Here is a 24,847-nt window from a genome sequence, read left to right on the forward strand (position 1 = left end):
AGTATTGAAAGCCAACTGTATACCAGGGCAGAGGCGAGTTTTTGAGAGTCAACGGGTAACTCAGACGTTGGGGTTGTCAGGTACAGGTACAGGACTCGTCTTGGCCAGGAGAGGGCGCTTTAAGAGCAACATGCTAATTATGCAAATTAAATGCAAATGAGCGACAACAGGACCCTGAGGGGGTCTTTTTTCTGGTCAGGCGCGCTGTGGACAGCCCAGGTGCCGCAGCGTTTGGCGGTTCAAGATGGCGCTGCCGCCCTCGCGGAGGACCTGGAAGTGGCGCCGGCGAGGCTCCCGGATGCTTCAGGCAGGACAGTCTGCATCCTCCGCCATTCTTCTCGCGGTTGCCTGTCCGGACCCATGGGCTCGCGACCCGCTTCGGTCCCTCGAGAACATGCGTTTCTGATCAGGCGCGCTGCGGACAGCCGCTCCCGGGGTTCTTTGCGAAGGCGTCCGGGGGGCCTCCGGGGACCTCTGAGCAAGATGGCGGCGGCGGGGTCCGTGAGGCGCGGGCGGCGGCGACCGAGGCGCCAGTGAGGGGCCCGGGGCCCGGGCAGCTCCGGGCCTGGGCCTCGCTGCGGGACGGACCATGCTACGTTCCACCGGCTTCTTCCGGGCCATCGACTGCCCCTATTGGTCTGGGGCGCCCGGGGGTCCTTGCCGGCGGCCCTACTGCCACTTCCGGCACCGCGGGGCCCGGGGCCCGGGCGCACCCGGCGGCGGCGGAGCGGCACTCCCCGCAGCAGGTAATGCCCGCCCGCTTGCCTTCCCCGGGCTCGGCTCCTGGCCCGGGCCTCGACTCCACCGCCGGGGCTTCGCCGGCCCCCCGTTCCCGGCCCAGCCCCCCTCCGCACATGCTCGCGGGCAACGTCCCCGAGCCGGGGACGGGACCACCCACCTCGGGGCCCGGTGCAAGTCTCAGAATCTCCGTTTGCACGAGTGTAAAATGTAAACAAGAGGACATGCCCTCCGAGAGCTGTTGCGAGGGTGGAGTGAGCCCACGCAAGCCGACCGCGGGTGACACTGGTGGGCAGGCCCGGGGCCCTTCCTGCCCTTATTCGCGCCCGGGCTCCTGGGGGGGTGAAGCCGTTGCCGCTGCTTCCCCGGACCCCAAGCCCTGGCGGCAGCTCTTGTTCATTTCCGCGCTGTTTTCCCGTCTGCGCCTTAGGAGTCCCTACTGTGTGTCAAGCTGAATATCGGACGTGACCGCACAGGGTGTAAGTTAAACCCACTCGACAGGGATGGGAGAGACGTAGGCTTCCGAGCAATGCCCTGCTCTGGGTTGAGCAGAGAACGTTAATGGCTCGCACATGCCGTCACTGTGGAGGTTGTCAGTGTCGCGGCAGAGTGTGGTGAGAGCTGCGAGGGGTCGGGCAGGGCTCTGGTAGGAGGTGTGCGATTTGAGCTGACACAGTGAGGACGGGGCACGGGGGCCACGACAGGGAGAGGCGTGGAGCGAGGATTAAGCGTGGCGTCATTCCTGCCCAGGGAGGTTCAGGCTCCCACTGGTGACCTCCGTCTTTCAGGACCGGCTCTCCCTTTCCATCAGACCCAGGTCTCATTCTGTCTCAGTTTCAGATATCCTCTCTTTCTCCATAAAACGACGATTCTCATCTTAGAACCTTGCACCTAAAAAGAGGAGCACCCTTGCTAGAATTAGATAATGCCTATTTTCCCATTTCGCCCCGGGGGAAAAAAAACCAAGGTAGAATGTTCTCAGGTTTACCTTATAAATTTGCTTAGACCTTGGGCACCTGCAGCCAGCTGCAGCTGGTGGAAATCAAGCAGTCTGTCTGGGTCCGCACCTGTGCAGGGTGGGGCATTCAGAGCTGCCAGCAGAGGGGGTAACTTACCCCCAGCTTGGTGGGGGCTGGGAAGTTAGCTGAGAACAGAGTGCCTGTGGGAGGTGGTGACACCCAGCTCATGGGGTTTGTTTTTGTCCTGTTAAAAGCCCTGTGTCTTGACTCCATTATTTGCTTACTGGTGTTGTATGCTGTGTTCTGCGGAGCTTGGCTTCCGGGTACCTCACTACTGGGACAAACAGGGTAGGACCACTTTCTTTACCACTGACATTCTGACTCGCCTCCCAGTCTGTTCCCAACTCTGTAGCATTGATTTCTCCCCTCGCATCTTCCATGCAAAGTCAGTCTTCTGATTTCTTTCTACATCACAAATGGCCAGTTCATTTCCCAAAGGATCATTTTTGGGAGCTCATTTGGTGATGCAGTGCTGTCTGCCCTACTTCCCCAGGGGGGAAAATGCAACTGATTACCCCTTACCCCGCTACTTCTGCAATTTCTTTTTGTAGGTGAAAATGAGCAGACCTCTTCCCATCTGGGGGCATGGCAGGAAGGTCTCTGATGGAGGCTTGTGATAGAAGACCTGCTAGAACGCCACCTCCCCCTCAATGGGGTGGGGCAGTCAAATCCTCTTTCTTGCTGTGGGTCCTCTCTGACCGTCTGTTTTCTCCTCTGTGGCATGCTCATGTGACCACTCTCTGAGGATGCCAGGGGAGAGTGTGTGTCTAGACCTCCCCCTTCCTTTCAGCTCCCCCTGCTCCAGATTTTTTAAAGCCCAGTTTCCTATATGGCTTGAAGAGGCTAACAATCCAGGTGTCAGCCAATCCACTTGTGACCAGATGTGCATGGCCCAGACAGAGGCTCTGGCAGGGGTGTTCTGGGCCACGTTTTGTTTCCAAGCAGCTGACAGGGTTGCCAGGGTCCTGGGTGGGAGCCGCCTGCAGATGGAATGCCAGGGTCCCTGTGTGGCCCAGCACCTCCGGCCTTGGGCCAGTGGCTGCCTGAGCCTTTCGGCAGTCAGAGGCCCATGAGGGGGCTGGGCGAGGATCCTGTTCCTTCTCACCCTTCAGATCCAGCCTGGCGCTCCCCGCCCTCGCCCCCGCCCCGTGTGCTCCACACTTGGGTGTGGTAGAGCCGGCTATGGCAGCACTTGCTCTGGTAAAACTCTGTGTTTCCTTCTAAGAATGGTAGGGATGATTGCCCCCACCTTACAAATGAGGAAACAGACCCAGAAATGGGAAGCCACTAGCCTGTGTGTGCATGGCTGGTAAGTGGCGGACATGGGGTTGAATCCAGGCGGCCAGGCCTTGCCCTGCTCATCAATTGCGGGTCCCCCACACATGGGGCACCCTTTGTGTGTTGGGCTCAGCGCTCTGCCCTGGGGCTGGCAGGTAGCAGTGAGACCTGGGGAAGTCAGAATCACAGGACTTGAGCTCTGAAACCTGAGGACAGACCTGAGGGAAGGCCTGGCTCACAACGGAAGACAGGGGGCCCCAGCTGGGTAACCGTGGGGGCAGCAGCTCCCTGGGAAGCCCTCTCCCCCAGGCTTCAGATTAGTCTCCCAGTGGCCCTTTGTGGTCTGGCATCCTGAGAGCATTTCCTGCTTCCTCAGGGAAGGGAGGATGGAGCCAGAGAAACGAGTGCCTCCCAGCAGAAGGCCAGTATTTTATTTCTCCGTGAGCTGACTTGGAACAGAAGCGTGCAGCTGCTGGAACAGGCAGGCCCGTGGCCTCACTGCCCCTCAGCCGCTTCCCTGGGGCTGGTGTTGGTGGATTTCATGGGGGCGACTTCTCTCCAGAGACAGGACAAAATGGGCTTTCCTAGAAAGGGAACTGCTGTGGTTGGCTCCGCCTTCCAAGGAGAGAGCTGATGCTGAGGAGCCCAGTAGAGAGCAGTGTTGCCTTTGTGTCTGGAGGCCTGGCCAGGGGAGAGGACTGCAGAGTTGCCAGCTGGCGGTCACTGTGCCTTGGGCTGGGCCGTGGCACCTCCCACCTCGTGTCGGGTGAGAGCTGGTCATGGGCTGTTTCTTTTCTTGTGGGGGCCACTTTTTAAGCATCACTCCCCGCCCCTCCCAGGAAGCTGTGTGACCAGGTGTGGTTCTAGGGAGCCGGGGTCACCAGTCTCGGGATTGAAGCTTGGGACCTCCCGGAGGAGGAGCCTTCACTGCTGCCAGCACCTGGTGGGTGGGTGGTTCTGTTGTTTTGTTCTGGGTTTTTCTGTAAAGGTGGGATTGGCTGACAGGTGCTGGGGTTTGTCAAAGCAGTCGGTTTTTGTCAGTGTGGGCAGCGCCGAGTTTACCTCTCATACAGGCTCTCACTGGTGGAAACCCTGGCTTTCTGTTGGCGGTTCAGCCCTGCACGCACCTCCTCCATTCAAAGCACCGTTGTTCAGGACTCAGACTAATGTCCGTTTTTTGAAACATTGGAGAATACTGGAAAGTCAAAAGAAACGTGTTTTGTACATGGCCTGAGTCCCACATATGCCATCTTGCTTTGCTTCCTCCCAGCCTTAAAAGCAAAAAGCTTCGTGTGTTTTCACCAAAGTTGTGATCCTGCCACGCTGATTAAGTTGGATTCTGTTTTCCAGTGAGGAAAGGCCATCGCTAGTCTGGTTCCCACCCCTGGCAGCTCCTCCGGACAGCCTGGGAGCTTTAAAGCCTGCCTCCTCGCCCAGATCCAGGCTTGGGTAGTTTAGGATTCTTTGCTTAGTGTCAGTTAGGAGCAATGGGTCTCCCTCTGGGCCCAGGCTTCACTGGGCGGCCTCAGCCTGGGCGCAGGCTCGTTGGAAATGGGAGGGGAGTAGGTGGGATGCACGGAAGGGCCTGGGGAGGTGGCTGCTCTCGGACGGATGTGGACGTGTCATGCAGAGTGTGCACATTAGCTGTGCAGCAGCAGCTCGCCTGGACGAGTCTGCCCCCCTCCAGGGGACACTGGGCCATGTCTGTGCATGTCACACGTGGGGGTGCTCCTGAGATTGAGTGACTAGGAGGAAGCCAGGGAGGCCGCTCAACACCCCCTTCCGCTACACAGATTTGTCCCGTCCCAAATGTCAGTGGTGCCGACGTGATCGGCGTGCCAGCCCTGGCCTGCTGTGGACTTGGGAATGGGATAGGCAGGCTGGCTGCGGCCCCCAGGGAAGAGACAGACCCTGAAAAGCACTGCTTCCCCCAGCTCCTTAGGCCCAGAGGCCAGAAACACAGGAGCCCAAGCACCCATATGGGCCAGCTCCCAGGGCTCAGGGGACCCCTGTGGGGGGCTTGGATGTGGCACCCCAAGTCCTTCCAGGGCTCCAGAGAAAAGGTGGCTTCCAGCGGGCTTTCAGCTCCTGTGATGGAGTGGAGCCCCAAGTGAAGGCCTTTTGGCTTTTCTTTCTTTTTTTTTTTTTTAAGATTTTATTGGGGAAGGGGAACACGACTTTACTGGGGAACAGTGTGTACTTCCAGGACTTTTTTCCAAGTCAAGTTGTTGTCCTTTCAGTCTTAGTTGTGGAGGGCGCAGCTCAGCTCCAGGTCCAGTTGCCATTGTTAGTTGCAGGGGGCCCAGCCCACCATCCCTTGTAGGACTCGAGGAATTGAACTGACAGCCTTGTGGGTGAGAGCCCACTGGCCCAGGTGGGAATCGAACCGGCAGCCTTCGGAGTTAGGAGCACGGAGCTCTAACCGCCTGAGCCACCGGGCCGGCCCCTGGCTTTTCTTTCTCTTGTGCCAAGAGGCTGGCTTGGGAGGAGGTGGCCCAGCCTCCAGCTCCTCAGTATTAACCAGCCTCAGTTATCTCTTCTGCAAAGTCGGCCTCAACAAACAGTGCTGCCCCCTCCATCTGAGACGCTGTGTTGCAGAAATGCTGCTTCCTGCTTTGCTGTCCTCCACCCCCCACGCCATCGGAATCCCCTTTACAAAATAATTTCCAGCAGATGGTTTATAAGGTGAGCGGTGGGTGCCCGGGAGTTGGGTTTGTTATTTTTTAAGCTGTCCGCTTGTGGCAGATGGACTCTGGCTGGTGTGATCTGATACATAACAGAAGAACAGAGAAGGAAGTGGAAAGTGTGGAAGGAGCACAGGTTAGGGCCAGTCAGGGCACACTCGGCCCGACTTACTGTGGAGGAGTGTCCTGGCCGTCGTCCTCCTTTGTGATGGCTGGGTCCTCAGGAGTCCTGTGGTGGTCAGCCTGCGCCGTTTGAGGAAGCAGGCATGTGTGCTGGCATTTTGGGGGCACTGGGTTTTCTGGAGACAGCTGGGTGGCAGGCAGGATTGAAGGCCAAGGGGCGTTGCGGGGTAAGCACCCTCCTGCCTGCTGCTTTAGTTTGCTGGAGGGGAGCGGGACAAGCCCACAGGGGCCCGAATCTGGGTTCTTGGGCAAGGGGAGTGGCCATTCCACAAACGTTGGTACACCCTGGCCTCCGTGTCGTCTATAAAATCAGGAGCCGACCCTGGGTCCCTCCAATGGCTCTTCTGGGTGTGTTTATTCAGTACCTGACTGTGGACCAGGCAGGGGGGCCTGGAAACAAAGGACAGGTGTCTAACATTAGAGACACGGGCTGGGGTCCATGAGAGGGTAATTGGCTTGTAGTTAGTCAAGTGTGTGTCCTCCAGCAAGCGTTATTGAGCGGGGCTTTGAAGGATAAGTAGGAGTTTTACCTGGTGGCTAGAAGCAGGTTGGGAGGCCAGCAGCAATTCCTTCCAGGATCCTGGGCAGGGAGAGCAGTGAAAGGCCTGGAATGTTCTTGTGCTCTGGTTTGGAGGGGCGGAGGAGGGGGAATGAGAGGCTGCCCCTAACATTACCGCCATTCCCAGCGGGACTGGCAGGTGTCCCCATTGTCACACTGACTTGTTGCTTGTCCTTCTCTAGCACAGGCCCCGAGAGTGCTGCCGCGGTCCAGCTAGTCCACCCCAAAGATGGGGAGATGGGGGGACTCAGGGCCAGTTAACTTTCTCGTGTGGCTGCTGAGAGCTGTCTGTCCCGCAGGGACTCTCTTCTGATCACCACAGAGGCCTGTGTCCGCGGGAGTGGATGTGCTCCAGGCATTGAGGGGCCCATGGCTCTTGGTCGGTATTTCTTTCATTCGTTTATTCATTCACTCATTCACCCCACAGACCTTTGCAGACATTTGCACTAGCCAGCTGAGGTACAGCGAGGAGCCCGGGGTCAGCATGTTGAGCTGCTAGATGGGAGGGGGAGGAGTAGGCAGGGCCTGGAAGGTGACGGGGGTGTCACGAGGGCTGTGGACCACATTCACTCCAGGCACGTCCTGGTGGCGCTTGTCCCTGTGTGTCCTAGGGGTGAGATCCATCCCTGCCCAGTTGATGGTCACACATCATAGTCACTTGTCTGGAGAGACCACTGTCCCCTCCTCTGGCAGTGGCCCAGAGGGCCCTCACAGAGCAGGGGTGTGGGCACCGTTTCTGGAGCCAGCCGTCCATCACTCTCTCCCCGGCACCTGCCTGAGGAGTCAAACAATAAAAGCCACTGTGCTCATGTGTGACCCTGGTGTGTGGACTCTTTCTTAGGGGATGCAGCCGGCTCCCCCTCACCTCGGCCCCACGTCCCAGAACGCCGTGAGAGCAACAGCCTTCCGCCCCCCTTGGCTGGGACGCACCCCCACCTGACTTCACTTGGAACGTCAGAAGGTGCTCCAAGTTGCTAGGCCTCTGGGCTTGGGGTGTCTCGGGGGAAGAATAGTTGTTAGAAACACCCGCTGCAATCCCACGTGTTTGGGGAGTTGGCAATGCACCAGGGCCTCAAAGAGTGGGAGCACTGTTTTGCAGCTTTCTTCAGTGGGCCCACGGAAGCGATTCCCGTTGTCGCGGGCTGTGAGGATGGAGACAGGCCTTCAGCCCCGCCCTGGGGCTCTGTCCCTGCGCGTTATACCATCCTGTGTGTTTCTGTGGATTTTGAAGCGTAGCCTGTCATTACGATCCTGGCTGCTTGGCCCCAGAGAGAGGGGTGGTCCCACAGCCTGTGTGACAGCCTGCACCAGGGTGGCTCTGGGGGTGTGGAGGGAACAGGCTTAATGGTGGCCCCAGGTCTGGCTGGGGGTCCTCTTGTTCTTCCCCTGGAGCTGGCTGCGTGGTGCCACCTGAGCTGAGGCCCTGGCCTTGCGCTGCTTCTGGGGTGGCGGCTATAGAGCTGAGGGAAAGCCCTGGGGCTACGAGGGGAGGCTTTCAGGGGCCTGAGCTTCGAGCCAGTGTCCTGGGCTCTCCAGTGACGTTACCCACCCTACAGGCAGGGGGCGGGGACCCTGCTCTTGTAGGCTCAGCCCAACCTCAGTGGTGGCTTGTCTCAGATGGCCCCCATGTACACCTGGGAGAACGTTCCTGGGGTCTGCCCTGTTCCCTCCGGGGCGTCAGGTGCCCTGGGCGGTGTGGGGCTCTCGGTCAGATGAGTGAGTGGCCAGGTGCCTTCACCCCTGGGCATCAGGTGGAGCACCCCGATGTGCAGAACTGGGGTGGGGGGAGGCCACCAGCAGCAGAGAAGCTGGGCCAGGATGGAAGGTGTAGCAGCCGGCCCCTTTGAGGACCTGAGGGGCTACTCTGCGCTCCACTGGGGGTAACCTTCGGGGGCACTCTCTGTTAGATCCCACTTCTCAGAAAAGCCCAAAGTGTGGGGTGCTCCAGCCCTGAACCCTCGGCCGGCCACTGCATTCCTGCTGAGCTGGGCTGGCCGGTGACCCAAGCCTGTTCTACCACTTTGGGCTTAGGGAATGTCCTTGGTCTCCTGGCTCCACCTTAAGGGCTCTGCCACCCAGCGTGGGTCTAGTTTCTCTGCCATGACTAGCCCTTGTGTCCCCGCTTATCTCCTGTTTGGCAGGGACTGTGTCTCCTCCTGGTGTTCTGCTACCCCACTGGGGATGGGGGCCAGCAGACTGTGACCGCCACCTGGCTTGGTGGAGGAATCCCTGCTGACGTCTTATCAGCCAGGAAGCTGGGGGCGGGACCCCTGTGCAGTCCTGGGCTTATCTTCCGACCTTGGGCAGACTGAGGAGAGGAGGGGTGGGTGATGAAGGCCCTCAGAAGCCAGAGGCAGTTAGGTCGCATCCTCCCTGAGTGGCATCGTCATGCTCCATGTCTTGTCATCGATCCCACGTGCAGCAGTTAGGGAAGGGTGCGGGCGTTTTCTGGAGTGGAGGGTGTGTGGGAGCAGACGCTAGGCCTGGAGGGGTTGGAAGTGGCTGCCAGGACCTGCTGAAGGCCTCCCGCATGTCGTTTGTGATTCAGCCTGCTGAGGGTTGGGGCTCTGTAGTGCCAGCCCATTCCGGTTTCCCACCCAGGGTCCCCCAGCCCAGGAAGCTGGGAGAAGCAGGCCTGGTCTCCACTGTGCTGGACGTCTGTCCCAGATGCTGATGATCAGAGTCCTTGGGGCGAGGTCACTGGGGGAGCCACCTGTGTCCCTGCAGCCAGGCCAGGTCCTGGTGGGTGTGTGGTGCTGGGTGCACAGCACTGGCACGGATGGCCAGGGGAAGGTGGTCTGTGGGGACTGTCTTTCCCCCCAACCCGGCGAAGGGCCTCCCCAAGGGACATCCCTCAAGTGACCGCCAGGTATCCCTGGAGATGGGTAGCAGTCCGCCCCTCATTTGCCCTGGAGTGGTGGGCGGGAACCAGGCCCAGGGGTCTGACTTCTCCTAAGAGTGTAAGTCCCACAGCCGGGCCTTTTGAGGGCTTTCCTAGTGATTCTCAGATCACTCCCTTTTCCAAAAAAACAGCTTAATTAATCTTGTTTACCAGAGGCATGCTTACTTGGTGCGAACCCCCAAAGGAGCACGTTTACTTTCACCCAAATTAATCCCCAGTAATTGGAGGACACCTTCCAAGGTGCTGATGGCCCTTCCCAACCTCAAGGGTCACCCATATCTCGAGGGTCACCCGTCAGTTGCCTTCTGACACCTCCACCAGTGGGCGGCAGGGCCCCCAGGACACCAGGCAGCTTGCAGACTGCTTCTTGGCAGCTTCTCCAGCTCCGATGATCCCTGAGGGCAGGGGACCTGGCCCTCTGAGGCAGATGGCTAGATGGCATGAACCAGTACCTTCTGTGCTTGTGGCCCCCCTCTCCCCTGTCAGGTAACCTTGGGGGGCTGGGTGCCATCTGCTTCAGGGACCGAGCTCGGGGCCTGTTCGCTCACCTCTAAGCCTCAGGCTGCAGCAGAGCCCCCTGCAGCAGTAAGCTCGAAATGCCCAGACCTGTCTAGAAATCCTTGGGCTGGTGAGGGAGCCTCAGGTACCAGTGAGGAAACCGAGGCCCCAGAGGGGCGCGATCAGGACCTTGACTCAGGCCTGCTTGGGGTGGTTTCTTTTGCTTTGGGGAAGGCAGCTTCCACCTGGGTGCTCTGGCCAGGAGCCATGCCCCTTCAGAGTGAGCGCTCAGACCCCAGTGTACAAGTGAGTTCCTGGGCTGCCCGGAGGCTGGTAGTGGTACAGCTGGCTGGCCTAATGGTTCTGAGGAAGCAAACATGCCAGTACACGCTCCCAGTGGCCAGGCCAGAGCTCAGGCTCTGGTCCCCCAGGCAGCCTCGGGCCTTTGCAGGGCACAGTGCCGCCTCTTCCAAAGCACAAGCTCCTTGGGGAAATCCCTTCCTTTCAAATCTGAAATCCCTAGAACTCTGCACTCTGACCTCCTGACCTTGAAAAGGGCTGAGGCCTCTGGGTTGATTTGCATGTGGCCTGTGGCCCTGTTTGGGCTGTGCCTGGGTCCTGACCCCCCATCCATTGGTCCTGATCAGCCCCACCTACCTGCCCTGGGGGAGGGCCTTCACACTAGGTGGGCCTTTGCTCCCACCCCCCGCTGGGAGGGCTGGGAGGGGCACGAGAAACCTTGGCCCCCACCACAGAGCTGCAGGAGTAGGATAGACTGGAGGCTCCCCCCACACACCAGGGGACATGCCCAATAGGTGACTCCAGCTCATGGCTGGTGGCCTAGGCTCCACTCCGCTGGCAGACAGGACTTCCAGAGGATGAGGAGAGGGCATTGGCTCTTATCTGTTCACACACTGGGTGCCAGGCTGGGGATGGGTCTGCCATTGGTGCCTTGTGACCCGTCCTGGGTCAGGGTGGCCTGGGAGGGCAGTCTTGATCCTGTTGGGGTCTCTAGCCTTCCCTCAGGACTCACGTGACCTTGTCCCTCACCAGGGTAGAGGGGCTGTGAGTCCTGCGCCCAGGTCCGCGAGCCCCACATCTGTAGCTCTGACATGGGGGGCATGAAGTGACTGCTCCCAGTGTGAACGCCCCAACTAGGACAGCCCCTGACACCTGTCCTGCTGCTGGCACCAGGTCCTGTAGCGTTTCACCTCTCGTCTCCCACGCTCAGTCCTGGCGTGTCCTTCGTGGTCTGAAGCATAGATACGTGCTTCCCTTCTCCTTTCCAAATAGAATTTAAAAAATACGAACGACATGCCTACCGTGACCCTGTCTCTCCCTGGCCACCCCCCACCCCCCACCCGCGGCGGCCCAGGCCCAGCCACTGCCCTCTGCAAAGCTGTCACCTGCGGGCTGCTCCCTGAACGAGTTCCCTGGGATGTGTCTTTGCACCAGGTCGCCACACACCGGAGGCCCCATTGCACACTAGGCGTCATGGCTAAGGCTAAGTCCAGGTGTAAGCGAGGCTGGCTCCTGGGGCTCCTGGGGGTCGCTGTCGTTCTCTACCCGCAGGGACCGACTGACTCTGTGGGCCTTCAGAGACCCTGCAGGACTGCGTCTGATAGAATTTCTAGTGATGAGAACTCTTTCAATTCTGGACTTGGTAGATTGGTATATTTGAATGTGGAATGTTACTCGTTTCTCAGAGCGTCACTAGTTGCTCACGTTTTATTGAGAATGTCTGCATCTCTGCTCATAAGTGAGTCTCCTCGACATTCTTGCTGACCCTGGTGCCACTGGGGCTGTGCTGCCCTCTAGAATGTGCCCTAGAACCAGGAGTAGGGTAGACTGCAGGGGACAGACAATCATCACACGAGTTATCTGTCCCCCTACCATGGGGGCGGTGGTGGGGCCTTACAGATTGATGCAGGCATTTATGACTATTTCTGACTATTGGACGTTCTTTGAACATACACTACCTTTTCCTTTTTTCACACCCATGGGATCGTACCATAGATTGCCTTCTCCTTGTTTTCCATTAAAAGTGTGTGGGTATCTTTCTACTCAGTGCTACTTAGCGGTGGACACTTAAGCGGTGTTCGTTTTCTCGCTGGTACAGGCACAGCCCGGCGGACTTGTGTAAGGGCGGCGTGTGGGACAGCCCTGCACACATCAGACCCTGCTGGGTGGGCTGTCTGCTCCCCTCCCAGCCCCAGCCCTGAACTTGGGGAGCTCCACACATACTCCCATCCCACCCCATCAAGTGTCTCTGCCTGAGTGTCAAGCCCCCGGCACCGTGCCATCCTCCCAGACCCCCAAAGCCCAGCTGTAGGAAGCAGCGTGCTGTGGCTTCAGTGTGGGCCTGCGTAGTGGGGTCCCACTGCCTTCTCACCCCACTCATGGTCCTGTCTGTCCTCTCTGCCCTTCCAGTGTTTGTCCCAGGGGCCAACGCCAGGCGCTGGAGTTTGTGGCCGTCTCTTGAGGCCAGGGTTCTGCACATCCTCGCCTCTGTGGGCCACAGACTACGTGAAGGGGTGCTCTGGAATCCTTGCTACGTGGCAGGACCTGGGTGGGGGGGTGTGGAGGCCTGGCCCCCGCCAGCTTCTGGAAGGCCCAGTTCTCTGGGTTAAGGCGGTGGTTGCCTCTTCACAGACCTGCTCACCAGTTTCCTCCTTCCTATTCTAGGACTTGGTTATGACCCCTACAACCCGGAGCTGCCCAAGCCCCCCGTGCAGAGGGAGAATGGCGCCCTGGGCAGAGGGGATGAGCCCCGCTCGGACATCCTGGAGCTGGAGCTGGTCAACCAGGCCATTGAGGCCGTGCGCTCCGAGGTGGAGATGGAGCAGCGGCGCTACCAGGAGCTCCTGGAGACAGCGCGTGAGCACATCTCAGCGGAGGTCCCGGCCCTGGTGCCCCACGGCCCCACTGCCAGCCTGGATGAGGACACCTTCCCTCTGTCCTTTGATTACAACCCTGGCAGCAGTGACCTATTAAGCCCCGATGCCAGCTACCAACCCACACCACTGGCTGCCCCGGCCGAGCCAGGCAGTAAGTACTCTCTGGCCTCTCTGGATCAGGCCCAGGGTCACGGGGGAGGGGGCAGCGGAGCCCTGGAGTACGTTCCCAAGGCCGTGAGCCAGCCCCGGCGGTATAGCCGCCCGGTTTCCAGCGGCAAGTACGTTGTGGACGACTCCAAGCCGTCCACAGACCTGGAGTACGACCCACTGTCCAACTTCTCCGCCCGGCTGCTCAGCAGGGCCAGTTCCAAGGATGACCGGGCCCTCAAGCGGTCCCGGGGCTCCCACGGCAACAGCGAGCCCTACACGCCCGCACTCAAGAAGCCCTGTGACCCCTTTGGTGGCTGTGACGCCAGGTTCTCTGATTCAGACGACGATGCTGCCACGGCTCCAGGGGTCAGGCCGACCCCTGCCAGCCCCCCCAGGGCTCGGGCAGGCACCGAGAGCAAGGGCCCTGGGGGGCTGGAGTCCAGGGAGGGCCAGGAGGCCGAGGGCGGCCTGCGGGAGACCAAGGAAATGGCTGTGCAGTATGATGTGGGCGACCTCGGGCAGCCTCCCAGGGTCCCCGCTGGCATGTCCCTTGCCAAGTCTGACGCCCCAGCCAGGGCCTCGCAAGAGCACAGCGGCCCCAAGGAAGGAAAGGCCAAGAAGAAGAAAAGTGGGGTGCTGCTAGCCTCTGGCCCCAAGGACAGTGTCCGGAAGGCAGACGGGGGTAAGGAGAGACAGCATGGGAGGCCGCGTGCGGACAAGAGGGGCTCACAGGCCAGCAGCCCCCGGCGCAGGGCAGAGCTGCCCCAGGGGACCAAGAAAAAGCCATCTCTGGCCACCTTGGTGGCCAGCTCAGGGAAAGGTCGGCCTGACCGGCTGGGGCCAAGCCCCACACACGGGGCTACCTCCCAGCTGCCGAACAGGACGCGCAGGAAGACCCCACCAGGGAAGCTGGCCGAGCGAAAGGCCCGCTCACTGGACGAGGGCACCTCCCAGGCCACCCGTAAGCTGCAGGCCAGGGCCCTAAGCCATGCAGAGCTCTTTGGGGACGAGAGCGAGGATGAGGACGCAGGGTCCGGGACACCCGGACTGCGGCCCTCAGCGCCCCCCAGCTCCAGCTCCAGCTCCAGCTCCAGCTCCGCCTCCGACGACTCCGACTCCAGCCTGGGCCTGTCGGCCACAGCCACGCAGGGGCCCCACAAGCGCCTCAGGGCCTCCCTGCCCCCCTCGGCCTCGGCCTCGGCCTCGGCCTCGGCCTCCGTTGGCGGGGCTGCTCAGGCCTCCCCCTCCTCCCCCTCCTCCTCCCCCTCCTCCTCCTCCTCCTCCTCCTCCTCCGTGGGGGCGGGCACAGACGTGGACTACTCAGCCCTGGAGAAAGAGGTTGACTTCGATGCAGACCCCATGGAGGAGTGCCTGCGCATTTTCAACGAGTCCACCTGCGTCAAGACAGAGGACAGGGGCCGGCTGGCCCGGCAGGTGAGGGTCGGTGCTTGGGCTGGGCATGGGCGGGCGGGCTGCCCGAGCTCCGGCCCAGTTTCCCTGTGACGAGTCTCAGCGCTGACATGGAGATGGCCTCTTAACTCGTCCAAAATTCAGGAACCCTTGCCCCCCTGCACCCTGTGCAGAAAGAGGATGCTGGCTTACCTACCAGGTTTCTGGGCCACCTGGGGTTCCGGGCCACCTGGGGTTCCGGCCCACCTGGCGGGGCTTCTGTGGCAGCGTCCAAGAGCGGCAGGCAGTGGGGTATTGGGCGGCCCCCCAACCCCTCTTCCTCCTCCCCTAGCCCTTCTCCCCTTTCTTCCAGCCCCTCAGCCCCTCTTCCCTCAGCCCATAAACCATTTCCTGTGTACCCCAACCCCTCTCTCCTCTCTTTTTTTTACCCCACTCCCTCTTCCCCCACCCTACCCCATTCCCCCAGCTCTTCTCCCCTCCCTCTTCTCCTTCCATTATCCTTTACTCCCCTCTACCCATCTCCCCCTTCCTGGCCCCTTCTCTCCTCTCTCTTTCCTCTCTCCTACTCATTCCAGCTGATCTCCCCTCCCTCCCAAACCTGTGCCAGCCGGTCAGGGTCTTGATTCCAATGTCCCCATATCGGCCACCAGAGGGAGCCTGGTTTCATCAACAGCAGGATGTGTCCACGCCAGAACCTCAGAAACCTGCAGCTTCTGCGTAGGGGGTGGGGGGGTGGGGGGGTGGGGGAGGTCACAGGCTCCTTGATCCCTTAGTGCCTCCCAGTTCATGGCCCTTCGAGGTGTTGCCCTGTGATTTTTCTCCCCTTCATGCCTACAGTTTTGAGCCCTGCCCTGGGCAGGTTGGGTAGGCAGGTGGGCAGGCGAGGGAGGGGAACAGGAGGCAGGTGGTCCAGGAAGGGCGGGGACATGGCTGCTGAACTTGCCTTGCGCAAGGCCTGGGAGGTGCGCTCAGGACCCCGGCTGGCCTGGGGGGCCTGGGCTGGGGTGCACTGAGTCTGTTTCCTCCCATGAGGCGGGGCTAGGAGCACCTCCTGGGGTGGAGGTGAGGACCCCCATCTCGTGGCCTCTCGAGCTACTCTTCCCACCCCTTCCCTCTTGGCCTGGGAGTCACGCTGTGTCGGTGTGGGTGGTGAGGCCAGGAGAAGGAGCCCTGCTGAGGGACGCACGTGTGTTCCAGCCCCCCAAGGAGGAGAAGGCCGAGGACAGGGAGCAGTCGGGCCTGACCACTCTGTTCCCCGGGCAAAAGAGGAGGGTCTCTCATCTGTCCAAGCATGGCAAGGGGGTAAGTGCCCACGCTGCAGTCAAAGACCCCCGTCTGCGGAACCATAGCCGTGGCTTCCTTCGGCAGACGCGGGTCCAGCACTCCCTGTGTCCTGGCAGAGAAGTGCCTGGGGTCCACGTCCACTCCAGTCTGAGTTGTGCTCCGTGCTGGGGGGAGCGGGGCCCAGAGGAGGGAGAGTGAGATGCGGGTGAGCCCTCCCACAGGGTCACACTGCCCGGTCCCTGTCTCACTCCAAGCTGTGCTGTGTGATCTTAGGCAAGTGGCCAGACCTCTCTAAGCCTTGGCTTCCTCCCCTGTGGCCCCAAGACAGATTGTCAGCTAGCACAGAGAGGGCTGGGTAGAGGGTAAGCCCCAAGCTGTGTAACCAGAAGCTCCCGTTGATTCAGTCCCAAAAGAGAGTTGGAATTCTGGAAGGCAGTCCAGAGAAGATTAGATCAAGTGGGATTGGATCAGCGTGCTAATCTAATTGGGGGCAGGGATTCCCACCCGCCCTGTGCCTATATCAGGGCGGAGGGCATGGCCTGGGCTCTCAGAAGCCAGAGGCCGAGAGAGTGACGACATGAGTTTGAGCTGGTTCCCGCCGGGGCATCTGGAAGCTCCTAAGGCAGAGCTGGGGGCGTCCTGCCCAGCCCCAACCCCAGAGCCCCTGCTGCCCAGCCCATGGCCCTACCACCAGCCTGCTGCCCTTGGCAGCCTGCTCTGGGTGCCTCCGATATACAGCTGGGCCCCGGAATCTCTCCTCACCCAGCTGGAGCCTGTGAGGAAAGGCCCGGCACCCCCCGCCCGACCCCCCACCGCCCAAGAGGTGTGCTACCGGCGGGCTCAGCAGGCACAGAGGGATTCGGCCAACTGGCTCCAGGCGGCCCCGCGGCCGGCCGAGAAGCCATCCTCTGTCCACATCTCAGCCCCTGGTGAGAAGAGGAGGATAGCCCACGTCCCCAACCCCCGCCTGGCTGCAGGTGAGTCCCAATGTGAGTCCACGGTGGCAGGCTCCCACACGGTGGCGGTGGTGGCCTTGGGCGGGGCCTGGCTGGGTTTCCGTGTGCTTGTCTGTAAAATGGTATCGTCTCCCCAACTGTTAGCGGGAGGCTGGAGCAAGCCTGGCGCAGTGCCCAGCGGCCCTGGGCCTCTCTGGGCTTTGGTGTTGGCAGGAGGGGGCTGGCTGTGGAGAGTCAGAGGGGTGTGTGTCTGCCAGACCCAAGCTCCTTCTGCACCGGCCTTCCACCTCCCTCTAAGGCCCTGACCCAGAGGTCTCCCTGTGGCCCTCCCCCTCTGTCCCTGCCTGGTCTTTGTGTCCCTGCCTCCCCCAGGTGCCTGGCAGGGGTTGGTCTGAGTGTGGGCGCTGGACTCCAGACAGCAGTGCTGGGGAGGGGGAGCCCCCCAGGGGGTGCTGTGCAGGGCTGAGGCCAGGTCCTGCCCTGGAGTAGCCCAGGCTCAGGCACTGATTGAATTGAAGCTGATCTGGGGGAGGGGTTGCAGCTGTACTGGCTGCTTGTCCTGCTCTGAGGGGCACTTTTTCCCCACTGGGCCTTGTCAGAAAGTTTGGCTGCGTATTCAGTGGGTGTGTCTCTACATGGTGGTGCCTGGAGCTGAGGAAATATGCCAGGTGGGCTGCTGGAGCCACCTGGAGACCTCTTCAGATGCAGGCTCGGCCTCCGCAGCACAAGGCTGGGCCCCACTCTGGGATGTTTTTGCTGCTGGTTCAGAGATCCCCTCTAATATCCAGCTGGGCAGGGGCGGGGGGGAGGGCAAGTGGGCCCCATGTGGTGGTCCTGCAAATACAGCCGTCCGGCCCTCCCCTGGTTTTCCTTCTCTGGCATCGCCAGACTCTGATCGCTCCCTCCCTCCCTCCCTCCCCAGAGTGCCTGAGTTAGAAGTTGACCGTAACCGGCATGGTTGTGGGTCTGTAGCAGTGGTTTAGCCCAGGAAAAGGAGATGGCCCTGAACTGTGTACTGGAGACGGGTCCCGTCTCATAAGCCTGCCCCACTGCACTGGCCTCTGCGGTCGCTGCTGCAGCACTCGAGTTCCTAGCCGCTGCCCAGCTCTCTCGAGCCCAGCGGGCTGTCCTGGAGTTTCTGGGTCCCATCTGGTTCTGCACACTTGAACTGCAGGAAAGTGTGTGTCTGTGTGAGCCTAAAGCTGTCCTTTCATCCCTGAAAAGTGCACATTCTCCCTGGTGGTCGGAATCTTCCTTCCCGCGTGGCGTGTAACGCCAACACTGGTATAGGACTCCGAGGGGCCACGGACCTGGGCCCTCCCTCCGCTCTGTGCCATGGTCTCCTCGTCTGCTCCTGTCTCCTCAGCAGGGTCAGGCCCAGGCTCAGAGCTGGTCAGACCTGCTGCACACACACTTGAGGGTGCACCTTCCCCAGCCTACCTACCCCCACCCCCGCCTTGAGCCCTCCTCCCTGGGAGGAGACTGTCTCCCTTGTGACGTCATCAGAGGGAGAGGCAGAACACAGAGGCCGGCTGGTCACAATGAGCGGGGGCCCAGAACCTCTGCTCCTCAGCCCAGGAGCCAGGGCCTTTCTTCCTCAGACGTCAATGCCTCGGAGTCGGGGCCAGAACATGTGGCAGAGGCTCCCCATACCCTCCGACACTCGCCGGACCACCCCGCCGGCCTCCACAGCCTCAGTTTTGTGTCCCCGCTCTCGATGGACTTGCCCCAAAGCACATAGAGCCTGATGTCCTTCCATAGCCTGCGCCCCCGCCCCCGGCCCTTCCCCCTGTGCTCTGAGATGCACCTCCTGCTGACTCTGAATGGCCGTGGCCACCTGGTGCTCTGCAGCTCCGTGATGGGCGCGCTGTCCTGCGCTCAAGGTCCCTGTTCCCCGCCAGCCCCCACAGGTGCCAAGAGGACCCTCCCGGCCAGCAGCAGCCAGCCTCCCAATGGCCTCGAGCCAGGTAGCCAGCCCTTGAAGACACGCACGCTGTCGGGCATGGCATCCAAGACCACCAGCACCAGCACCCCCAAGCGTGTGGCGCACAGCCCATCTTTACAGGTAACTGCTTTGCCCTCGTGATGCCCCTCTCTTGTTGCTTTAATTCACAGCCTTTCACTTTTTAGAGCAATTTTAATCTTTAGAAATACTGAGCGGAGACAGAGGACAGTTGCCATGTGCCTTCCCTCTGCTCTCAGTTTCCCCTCTTGTCAACACTGCTGTGGTCCTGCCAGCCCAGAGCCACCCCTGTAGTCATGGAGGCCCAGTTTCCAGCAGGTTCCACCCTGTGTGGGGGACATACCGGGGGTTCCAAGAAGTACGTCAGAGACCAGGCAGGGGCTGCCACCCTCCACTGTTTCTGTATCCCCTCCAGAGTCTAAAGAAGCCCATTATCCCAAAAGAGTTCGGGGGTAAAGTCCCCACTGTCATCCGCCAACGATATCTCAACCTGTTTATTGAGGAGTGTCTCAAGTTCTGTTCCTCCAACCAGGAAGCCATAGAGAAGGTGTGTGACCTTGGGAGGTGGCAGCTGGCTGGGGGGTGCGGCCCGGTCCCTGACAGAGGGGCTGGGACCGCCCAGTGGGGTGTCCAGGACTGCAGGGCTAAGTGGAGTGTCCCCCCAGGCGCTGAATGAGGAGAAGGCAGCGTATGACCGCAGCCCGAGCAAGAACATCTATCTGAACGTGGCCGTGAACACCCTCAAGAAGTTGCGGGGCCTGGTGCCCAGCGCCTTGCCAGGCCTCAGCAGTAAGTCGGTGGGCAGGGCTGGCGTAGGTGTTGCGTCTAGAAGAGTCAGGCCAACACCGCCAGCAGAGGGGGGCTACGAGCCTCCTGGTGAGATTCGGAGACAAGAGGCCCCTGTCAGGCTCTGTCTTAGCAGCCGTTGGCCCGAGCTTTCAGAACAGCCTCTTCTCGCTCGTAAGCACCCTCCTCCTCCTCCTCCAGCCCGGGTCTCTCCATCAAGGGCCGCCTGCCGCTAATGGGGCAGCCTCTTCAAAGCGTCAGGCTCGACTGCCTGCTCAGTGCATTAACCCGGGAAGGCATTCAAGGTGCCTCTCCAGGGCGCATTAAGCCATCAGCCTTCAGCAGGCGCTCCCCCAGTCTGCTCTCGGCCCGCTCCCCTCCCCTCCTGAGAGAGACGGCCATTACACCTGGTGTTAAATTCTTTCCCTTTCCCTACAAGGGCAAAAACCCCCACCCAGGAAGAGATGGAGGGGAGACTGAGATGCTTCCAGGCAGCCCAAGGCCTGCTGGTCCTGGGTTAAGGTGGGGGGCGGTGTGACTGCCGCAGGGTTACATGAGGTCGGGACCTGTCCTGGGAACAGGGCACTGAGGAGGTGGGGGAGCACTTGGGAGGGACGAGGGAGTCTGAGCCTATTTTATCCTTCTCCTCACCCCCTTCCAGAAACCGGTGGCCGGAGGGTTGTGTCCCATGAGGTGGTGCTGGGGGGCAAGTTGGCCGCTAAGACCAGCTTCTCAATCAGCCGCTCAAGCAGCCCCCGGGTTGAGGATCTGAAAGGTGAGCCTGGCTCTGGAGAGCAGCCCGGCCGCCTGGGACACAGCAGGACCGGGTGCCCCCTGCACACACCCCCGCCCCCCGGCCTCATCAGGGGCTGACCGCTTCGACCGCTTGTCTGTCCACAGGAGCCGCCCTGTATGGCCGCCTCAAGGAGTATTTGCTGACCGAGGAGCAGCTCAAGGAGAACGGCTACCCGTTCCTGCACCCCGAGCGACCTGGCGGTGCTGTCATCTTCACCACCGAGGAGAAGCCCCCCAAAGACTGTGAGTCACCCCCCGCCACCTGTGCTCCACAAAGGGTGCGAGGGGGTGGGTGTGCATGGAGGGCATGGCGCCTCACCCTCCTGTCCACTGTCCCCACGCCACAGCCTCTTGTAGGGTGTGCTGCCGCTGTGGCACCGAGTACCTCGTGTCCCCCTCGGGCCGCTGTGTGCGAGATGAGGAGTGTTATTATCACTGGGGGCGGCTCCGCCGAAACCGAGGTGAGACCCCAGCGGGCCCCTTCCCCTCTGCCCACCCCCACTCCTTTTAAATTTTCTTTCCCTTTGTTGTACGTTGTGACAAAAATAACATAAAGACCTTCCTGTCACACGTTCAGATGCAGATAAAAGAAAGGCCTCCCACAGCCCGGTGCCCCCGCCCACCCGCCCTTCCTCTGTGCATAAGTGCTAATAGAAATGCATGGGCGTTTGGGAACAAAGGGTTTGTCCTGTCCTGCAGCTGCTGGTTTCACTTAGTGGCTCACATGGCCCGATTCCCACCCTCATGGATTCATGGGTCTCGTGGAGCGCCCCTGGCTACCTGCAGAACCACTTCTGGGGGGCACGTGGAGGGTTCACTGGGTACAGCATTCCCACAGGCAGGCCCCTGTGGGACCCATACTTGCATGTGTCCTCACTGCCAACCTGGGGAAGGGCTCGTGCAGGTTTGGGGGGCTGCGCCTGTCCCAAATCTTCACTCCCCTGTAGGGCCCAGTGCTCCCCACCCCAGAAAGGGGGCTGGAATCCCCAGCCTCCCCAGGGCCATCCTTCAACCCAGGGCTGGGTTCACTCTGCTGGGAAGCCCCTGCCAGCCCAGGCAAATTGGGTGTCAGCAACTACCTGCAGGAGGCGTGGGGACATCCACTGACCACTGTTTCCCTTTCAGCGGCTGGTGGCTGGGAGACTCAGTACATGTGCTGTTCAGCTGCCATCGGCTCTGTGGGCTGCCAGGTCGCCAAGGTGTGTCCCCTATGCCCTGCTCTGTGGATGCTTCCTAATCCTGGGCAGCCCCTTCCCTTTCCTAGCTGGAGCTGTCTGCTTCCTGTCCTCTGGTTTATCTGCCTTGGAAAGGGGAGTTTGGCCCATGAAATCCCCCAGCACAGGCCTGGCCCCGGGACCTCGGCCTCATTGGCTTTTCCTGAAGCCTCCTCCTCGCCTTGCCCTCCAAACCTGCCACCTTCACCTTCCTTCTCCTTACCCTTAGCAACACGTGCAGGACGGACGCAAGGAAAACCTGGAAGGGTTCGTGAAGACCTTTGCTAAAGAGCTTCCAGAAGAAGCTCACCCCGGAATCTACGCCCTTGACTGTGAAATGGTGCGTCAGCCAGCTGCAACCGTGGGGACTCGCTGAGAACTCGTGGCCTCTGCAGGTGGCAGGGCTCTTCTGCTCCGTGGGGCTGTCCTGGCTCCCCTTCCTGAGGCTTTGGGCCAGTGCAGGTTTTAGTATAAAGAGCAGACGAAGAGCCGTGAACAGCAGCCGGGTCTTCGCCTCTGGGTGGGACATGGTGTCTGTAGCTCTGAGCCTTGCCAGCATCTGGTCACAACGGGGTTTTGTCCTGTCACCAAGCAGATACTGTCACCTGACCCCCAGCACACACTACACGCTCTTGACAGAGCTGGCTTTACTCAGGCCCCCCTGCACTGGGCGGCTCTGCGGGCCCTGTGAGTGCAGCGCGGGCTTTGGGGAAGGGTGCTCTGCTCACCCCACTCTGTCCCCGGGCCAGAGACCTTCAGGGCAACATCTGCCGCAGGCTCAAGCTCCAGGGCAGCCTTGTCGTGGGCACGGGGCTGGGGTGTCCGGTGTGTGGGGCCATGTCGGGGCCACGTGTGAGCTGCGTCGTCTCGCCCGCAGTCCTACACCACGTACGGCCTGGAGCTGACGCGTGTCACCGTGGTGGACAGCACTATGCAGGTGGTCTACGACACCTTTGTCAAGCCGGACAATGAGGTGGTGGACTACAACACGAGGTAGGGCCTGGCCCCCTGGGCCTGAGACCCCGGGTCGTGGCTCCCGGCGCCCTTCCAGGCCCCTGAGGTCCCTGCCGTCCGTCCTTCCCCAGGTTTTCGGGGGTGACCGAGGCTGACCTCGCTGACACGAGCATCTCACTCCGGGACGTCCAGGCTGTCCTGCTGAGCTTGTTCAGCGCCGACACCATCCTCATCGGACACAGCCTGGAGAGCGACCTTCTGGCCTTGAAGGTAAGCAGCCCTCCTCGGTCCCCAGAGGCCCGGCGGGGCTGTGGGGACAGTGAGCGGCAGGAGCCCCGGGTTCCTTTGTAGCCCAGCTGTCCTGAGGCCCCGGTGCGCTGGCTGTTCCCACAGGTCGTCCACAGCACCGTCGTGGACACGTCTGTGCTCTTCCCGCACCGCCTGGGCCTCCCCTACAAGCGCTCCCTGCGGAATCTCATGGCTGACTACCTCAGACAGATCATCCAGGACAACGGTGAGCGGTGGGCCGGCCTGGGCCGCCCAGAGCCCGGGCTGGCCCAGCCTGACCCTCTGCCCCCCCCACAGTGGACGGCCACAGCTCCAGTGAGGACGCCAGCGCCTGCATGCACCTGGTGATCTGGAAGGTCCGAGAAGACGCCAAGACCAAGCGGTGACTGCCGCCCACCCGCCTCCTGCCTCCCGCTGTCCCAGCCCGTCCTCTAGTCCCAGGCCTCTTCCAAAACAGTGCAATAAATCTCAGAGCTAACCCTGTCCACGTGGCCAAGACACAGAGGCCTCGAGCATGGCAGGAGCCCACGGCACCCGAGACAGCACCCTTGAGGCCCCTCGTGCCCCCCGCCTCTCTGCCCTAGACCTCTGTCTTCTGGAGACTGCTGCCGACCCGACGACAAGCCGAGGCCGGCACCACCCGCCTGGCACACGAGCTGGGCGCTGCTGTGTCCCAGGCACTGAAACCACCTGCTCCTCGCTGCTCACTGCCAGGGTGTCAGGTGGGCCAGGCGGGCTTGTCGCAAGCTTGTTTAGACAGCGGTTAGCTTTCTTTTTTTGTATTGTTATTTTTATTACTTTTAATTTAAACCTGATGACTTCCCTGACCTGGAGGAGCAAGACCCTGGTGCTGCCTTCCCTCCTGGGGGATGGGGTCGAGTGGGCGGGAGCGGTCACCTAGCGCCTTGACAGCTACCAGGACCCAAGAGTCCAGCCCGGCCTGGGTGGGTGGGAACTGGCCTCCTCCAGCCCACCCAGACACGACCTCTGGGAACCGAGCCAGCCCCTCCCCCAGCCCACAGGGCCTCAGCCTTTGGACACTTCCTACTAGAGCCCCAGCCTCCCCTGGGGGCTGTCTGTCAAGGCCCACAGCCCAACCCCCCAGTACCCTGACCCCCTCTCCTCTACCCCCCCGGCAGGGACAATAAATGTTTGTATGGATTTTACCTCGGTCTGGTGGTGGTCTTGGATCCCGGTGTGGCTGCACACCCTCTGTGGAGGTCACTGTCCCCATGACCAGGACCTGCCCCAATGGGGGAGCAGGAATAAAACCTTGCTCACCTGCAGGAAAGCCAGCACAGCACCCGGGCCACTCCCCTGCCCAGTGTTCCCAAGCAGACCCAGAGCTCTGGGCAGCCTGGATTGGAGCCTGTCACGCTTCCTGCCCCTTGGGCTGCTGCGATGGTGGAGCCAGCAACGAAGTCCTGTGAGTGGGCTTGCTCGTCTGACATCTACCACGGAAAGGGCCGGGCAGACCAAGCCCACTGTATCACCTGCTGCTCCCCGAAAATGTGTGTGTGCCCAGTGCCCTGAACCCAGCCCATTCGTGCATTGTTCTGCTCGTGGGGGTGGGAGGGCAAGGGCTGTTCAGGTCACAGCTTTTAATTTACTCAAAGTGAAACCAGAAAAAGCCTCACGGGCCGGTGATGCTGGGGTCCTTAAGACTGGATGCCGGCGCACAAAGGTGCTGGGAGGAGGGCTGCCTGGAGGAGGCAGCTGCCACCCTCCTGGGGTTTTGCTAAGGGCCAACAGGGCAGGATCCCAGACTGAGGACACAGCAGCCCCTCCCCGAGGGACTCCCTGGGCTAGGGCTGCATCGGTTTCCTCTCTGGGTCCTGGGAGCCCTGAGGGGGTTGTGTCTTGTTCTAATTAGGTCCCACCACTGTCATATCCCTCCGTGGCTCTTGGAACCAGTTCACTTTCTCCTGCCTCTTCGATAAACAAGAGTTGTTTTCTAAATATGTGCCTGTGGCTTCACAGAAACCCTGAGTCTGTGTTGTGTTTGCACTCCCTCCTCAGGGCACAATGAGGGAGGGAAGGCTGTGGGTAGCTGGGGGAGGAGCTCCGCAGCTCAGACGGTATGCGTGTTTTCAGCTTGCCAAACCTACTGCCTCTTGGAGACCCAAACCCATTTCTTGCCACTTGGGAAGCTCCTGTCCCCTCTGTTACTACCCCAGGGAGAAAATTGTGTCCCCTGACCCACTCTGCAGAGCTGTACCCAGCAAGGTCTCTTCTAAAGGCTATTAGGACAGTTTGCTCAAGCCCCATCCCTAGGGTCTTTTCATTAAC

At 60.9% G+C, this 24,847-nt stretch overlaps 1 protein-coding gene across 3 annotated transcripts; it reads left to right on the top strand.

Annotated features, from left to right (window-relative positions):
- The first annotated feature begins 424 nt into the window (after positions 1 to 424).
- REXO1 (RNA exonuclease 1 homolog) lies at positions 425 to 24,440 on the top strand. Of its 3 annotated transcripts, none has more exons than XM_081077098.1 (17): positions 425 to 746; positions 12,547 to 14,342; positions 15,516 to 15,620; positions 16,369 to 16,579; positions 18,460 to 18,623; positions 18,937 to 19,068; positions 19,187 to 19,310; positions 19,969 to 20,082; positions 20,208 to 20,345; positions 20,450 to 20,563; positions 21,228 to 21,301; positions 21,546 to 21,656; positions 22,194 to 22,309; positions 22,402 to 22,540; positions 22,664 to 22,784; positions 22,856 to 22,940; positions 23,143 to 23,789. In XM_081077098.1, exons 1-17 carry the CDS (start codon positions 590 to 592, stop codon positions 23,240 to 23,242), a joined length of 3,801 nt encoding a protein of 1,266 aa, XP_080933224.1. In that variant the 5' UTR covers positions 425 to 589; the 3' UTR covers positions 23,243 to 23,789. The 3 variants fall into 3 exon arrangements, 2 of the variants coding, with proteins under 2 accessions (XP_080933224.1, XP_080933225.1); XR_013995157.1 differs by adding an exon at positions 23,846 to 24,440 and having other exon boundaries at positions 427 to 746; positions 22,856 to 23,280; XM_081077099.1 differs by having other exon boundaries at positions 427 to 746; positions 22,856 to 23,785.
- The last annotated feature ends 407 nt before the right edge of the window (positions 24,441 to 24,847 follow it).

The sequence above is a fragment of the Rhinolophus hipposideros genome (genome assembly GCF_964194185.1).
Source record: "Rhinolophus hipposideros genome assembly, chromosome: 16".
In the NCBI taxonomy this organism is placed as follows: domain Eukaryota; kingdom Metazoa; phylum Chordata; class Mammalia; order Chiroptera; family Rhinolophidae; genus Rhinolophus; species Rhinolophus hipposideros.

Bases quoted from the DNA above. Each gene is read 5' to 3' on its own strand.
- REXO1 (XM_081077098.1), top strand. From the start codon at position 590: ATGCTACGTTCCACCGGCTTCTTCCGGGCCATCGACTGCCCCTATTGG. The intron at 20,564-21,227 runs GTGAGACCCCAG...TTTCCCTTTCAG, and splicing joins GCGGCTCCGCCGAAACCGAG to CGGCTGGTGGCTGGGAGACT. The intron at 22,941-23,142 runs GTGACTGCCGCC...TCTCTGCCCTAG, and splicing joins GAAGACGCCAAGACCAAGCG to ACCTCTGTCTTCTGGAGACT.